At 44.6% G+C, this 5,051-nt stretch overlaps 1 protein-coding gene across 1 annotated transcript in view; it reads right to left on the bottom strand.

Annotated features, from left to right (window-relative positions):
• The window catches only part of LOC118404424, a 104,422-nt gene continuing 99,371 nt past the window's right edge, over positions 1 to 5,051 (bottom strand). The window contains exons 6-9 of the mRNA XM_035803496.1: positions 2,499 to 2,672; positions 1,704 to 2,336; positions 910 to 987; positions 1 to 17 (exon numbers count right to left, since the gene is read on the bottom strand). Of these exons, the coding sequence (XP_035659389.1) occupies positions 1 to 17; positions 910 to 987; positions 1,704 to 2,336; positions 2,499 to 2,672 (902 nt within the window). The remainder of the gene's footprint in view (positions 18 to 909; positions 988 to 1,703; positions 2,337 to 2,498; positions 2,673 to 5,051) is intronic.

The following is a 5,051-nucleotide window of genomic DNA, read 5'->3' as shown; positions in this document are numbered from 1 at the left end:
TTAGAAGCAGATGAAATCTAGACAAGAGAATTGGAGTTATCAGGAATGTCAGGATACCTGGCATGTATCTATAGATCTACTGAATGTTTAGTTAAATACAGCACTCTTTTGATGGATTATACCTAACGTTACATGTAGAACATACATAAGACCAAAGGTAGAACATACACACTAAGGCCGGTTCATAGGAGGGAATTTGCGCGACATATGATGATTCCCCTAGGACAGTAGCCTAGGATAGTTTTCGGTTCACACAAACCCACTGCGACTCTCATGGCGCACCACAACACATCACACTGCAGCGCACAGCCGTGAACCCTGGTGACCAGACGAGTGTGGCGTGGGTTGAATCAAGGGTGGGAAAGGTCTCAGGCATTTGCATATGACCCCTAACCTACTGCAAAGCGAAAGTGGGCTGCCTACGACATCGGCACATTCAGTGATGCCGCAAACTGCCCAATGTCTGCCGTACGCCCAACCCTGGAGGCAACACGTGACACGTGATGCCGCCGTGCGTCACGGGGGCTGTTTACACGGACAAGCATCACTCGCTGCTCATCAATCGCCATAGGACAGATTGCAGTTTCCCCACGATGTGTGGAGTTTCCACACGATGTGTGGGGTTTCCCCCCGATGGGGGGGAGTTTCCACACATCGTGTGGAATCTCCACACATCGTGTGATAGAATTTCTGTTTTTAACTGAGAACATGTTACAGTCTGTGTTTCATCTCCACATTTTTTATGACCGTCTGTCACCTTACTCAGGACACCAATACAGCAGTACAATGTGAACCAGTCATAACTGCCCTGAAGAAGGTGACAGATCAATGAAATGTCTGGGAAAATAAAACAATGGTTGTCTAAGAAGACGTGTCTTGAAGGTAAACATGAAGAAAAGATTTTCATACTTGAGGGGACAGCATCAGTCTGGATGTCTGGTCCATTCGTTTGGGGCCGGGGTTTGACAGGAGATCCCTCAACAAGGTCTGTAAACACCAGAGTAAAAATAGCATGGATGTAATTATGGATGATACTGTTGATGATTGTAAGAATGTCATGATACATAATAAAAACATTACACAGTTTACAATGAAATCCAACACACATCAGGGATCGAAATACTTTTTTTTTGGTACATGCAAAATTGCAAGTTGGCAAAAATTTTACGTGCAATTTGAAAAATTCCTTTGCAACATACAACTAGTCTACACTGCAATGTTCTAGCCAGCATCCATTATTCCTTCCTTGGCAGAATTTTGCTGCTCAGGACAGATAAGAATTTTGCCCATTCTGTCACTTTTGACGGACATAAATCGGCGCATAAAAATGTAGACAGAACTTGACACTTTGAAGAGATATCAACATAATCAGCATGTAAGTTTGCAGCAAAGCCAAATTTGATTATTTATAACGCCTAGTCGCCTACCAAATTCGCGAGATCTTAAATGGAAATGCGATCGCGACGAGGTTCGCTAGCTTGAATTGGCAAATTTTGATAACATCTACGTGAAGCTACAAGAGAACGTTACCAACAAAAACAAGGAAGGAAAAATAAAGACGCCCATACGTCGTTCTGTCTAAGAGTAGGGTGTCCTCAGTATTCTTATTATAGGCCAGGTATTTTCAACATGCAAATCTCAAAAATTATGCGCAAATTGCAAGTTAAGTATGTGCATTTCGAACCCTGGTCATGTATGCCCACCTGGTTCTGCTCGAAGGCTACGTCCTCCTCCTGGCTCAGAATGGTGCTCTGGTAGCTCCATGATGCTGCGGTCATCTGATGCACCATCTGGGTCCTGTCCAGCTCCATCTGATGGCTGTCCAGGCACAGTTGGTTGCAGTCCAGCTGCATCTGGTTGCTGTCCAGGTGCACCTGGGTCCTGTCCAGCTGCATCTGGTTGCTGTCCAGGTGCACCTGGGTCCTGTGCAGATGCAGGTGGTGGCGGCTGCACAGCTGGTTGCTGTCCACGTCCAGGTGCAAGGGGGTCCTGTCTAGGCACATCTGGTGGCTTTCCAGCTGCATCTGGCTGCTGTCCAGGTGCAGGTGGGTCCTGTCCAGGTGCAGGGGGGTCCTGTCCAGCTGCAGGAGGGTCCTGTCCAGCTGCATCTGGGTCCTTTCCAGGTGCAGGGGAGTCCTGTCCAGGTGCAGGTGGGTCCTGTCCAGCTGCACCTGGGTCCTGTCCAGGTGCATCTGGTTGCTTTCCAGCTGCATCTGGTTGCTGTCCAGGTGCAGCTGGTGGTACAGCTGCAGGTGGTTGCTGTCCAGGTGCAAGCAGTGGCTGTCTAGGTGCACCTGGTTGATGTCCATTCACATGTATACCTTGTAGTTCCAGTCCTGTAGGCAATATGCACAAATCTACCAATCAGCCAAATATCTTAAAATGATAAACACATGGTCACAAAGAACTTTCCAGTCTGAAATCTTAGGGTAAAGTCTTATTTTGTGAATGTAACATTCTAAACTTGTTCAAATGTTCATAAGGACAGATTTTATTACCATTACGGCCTTCCTCCAGAGGGACTGGGTTGTAGACCCTTCGACGGTCTCGCAATGACCACTTCTTGTTTCTTTTTCGATGCTGATGACACAGAAATGCAACAGCTACTAGTAGTAGTAGTACAAGAATGCAAACAACGATGCTTGCAATTGCTCCATTGCTAAATCCAAATCCTGAAAAACAGTAGAATCATTTAAAGAATCATTTAAAGCCAGTAAGTTATTCCACAGAAACAGTTGTAAGTTGTAATGATATCATAGTTGTAATGATATCATTGTAGTGATAGTACTATATAGTACATTTGTACATTTGTTATAGAGGCCTTTATAAGATTGTTTTGAACAGCTGGATACCCGGAGCATATATACCTCAGGATTACTGATACTGCATTCAATTTGGTACATCTTTTTAAATCACTTTAAATTCATGTATTTTTCTCATGTGGTGGTATTATGGCATTCACATCAAGGCAGCATAATATATTACATAATTAGTGACCCTGTACATGTACATATCATCATTAAAATCACACAATGTAGATAAACTTAAACTACTTGATAATGCAACATACATAACTGTACTTGTACCAGTACTGAAGATATAAAGTTTTCCTGTTAATTACTGAAATGAATTTAAGTTTGCGGGGATTTAATTTCGCGGTAGCGGGAAAAAGGACTTTTCGCGGTAGTTTTAAGTTTGCAACAACACCATACATGTACCGTATATTCTCGATTAAAGTACGCACTTTTTAAACTTTTCAAAATTCAAAAAGTGTCCCAAGTCATTGCCAAAGTCGGGGTGCGTACTTTATTTGAGGTTGGCTTCCGGACAAAATGGGCTATTCCAAAAAATAACTGAGGAGAGGGGGTTGACGACATTGGACTGGACACTTGGACTCTAGGGGTACTTAAGGTTGGACTGGACACTTGGACTCTAGGGGTAATACTGGAAGCTTGGACTGGACGCTTGGACTCTAGGGGTACTTAAGGTTGGACTGGACACTTAGACTCTAGGGGTAATACTGGAACGTAGGACTGCACTCTTGGACTCTAGTGGTACTTAAGGTTGGACTGGACTCTTGGACTCTAGTGGTAATACTGGAAGCTTGGACTGGACGCTTTGGACTCTAGGGGTACTTAAGGTTGGACTGGACTCTTGGACTCTAGGGGTAATACTGGAAGCTTGGACTGGACGCTTTGGACTTAAGGGTTGGGCAGGATTAATTATGCTATACACAAAATTCATCAGTTTATGCTTTCTGAGCAGCTACAATGCATAATATTATAGAATTGAAACGGCCAATAAAGCTAGCTCTAAACAAAATACCCCAAATTGAAGTTCTACATGGATTATGGTTGCCGATATCTTTGGAGATGTCGGGAGGGATCTGGAACGTTGGCCGCGGGACACCCGTGGCGCTTGCAGTCATAAATAGCTATATAGCCTAATGAGCCTGCATTATATGCTAATGAGCTCTCCCGAAGTCGGGGACACATCTACACGCGCGCGGAAGCTGTCGGGGACCCCTGCTAAGCTATCGGGCGAATGGTCCGGACCTTTCGAGAGAAATTCTGCCGATATCTTAATGGCGATATTGCAGTTCCATCTAGACGCTGAAAAAAAGCTGTCGGCGAGAGGTTGTTGGCTCGTGTTGGCCTATGTAGGGTTGTCTGTCTACACTCTACAGCCGATTACTACCTTGATACCTTTCATTTGTATATTTAGTATACTTTACTCAAGACATGAGTCTCTCGTAATATTGTAACATGTTCATTCACTGTCATAATTATGCTGCCTGTGGAGCAGGATACTAATATTGCGTGCGAATCAAAATGGCGCGTGTTTTCGTCTTGCAACACCTGAATACCATTTATATTTTGAATTCGTTTACTACCCGCATTTTCCTTTGTATGAGGCAGCATAGAGGATGAGGCACATGTACAGGGCGGACGGCAGGCTTTTAGCTAGAACTTTATCATAGGGTGTCCAAATTTCTTGCCGCTCGGCGAGCGTTGCAGGCGCGAGTATTGTAGGGGCCTGGGGACATCCTCACTTAGAAAGTTGTGAAATTTATAACTCTCTGAAACACCATTTCCCATATTTTGAGTTGCAATTTTGGGGGAATGAAGCAGATTTACTGTCAGACAGGCCACATGTGACCTGCAGCATCCCTGGTCAATCAGAATTTCATGCTTGTCAGAGGATGTGCTCCCCAGTGTAAGAGTGTACAATTTGTGCTATTTTTTTAACTAACAGGGTGTACAGTACACCCGTACGCCTGCCTGGCTAAAAGCCTGGCGGACGGGCAATACCCAGGCTTGAACTCGGCTTCTGCCATCACCGCACTGGTGCATAGTAGTGCAAGCTGGGCATGTGACAGGGTCATAGGAGAATAACAAGGAAGCAGTCACTGGTGGCACTGGCCATTTCACCTGGAACATTTGACGACTTTCAATGTCTCAAACGAACGTTAGAACTATGTGGCAAAACTTGTTTCCACTGCTACGGGCTTGTTAGCATATCATTAGCATATGATCCACAACCTCCTATTA

The sequence above is a fragment of the Branchiostoma floridae genome, chromosome 17 (assembly GCF_000003815.2).
Source record: "Branchiostoma floridae strain S238N-H82 chromosome 17, Bfl_VNyyK, whole genome shotgun sequence".
NCBI lineage: Eukaryota > Metazoa > Chordata > Leptocardii > Amphioxiformes > Branchiostomatidae > Branchiostoma > Branchiostoma floridae.
This window is presented reverse-complemented; position numbering and strand designations above follow the sequence as displayed.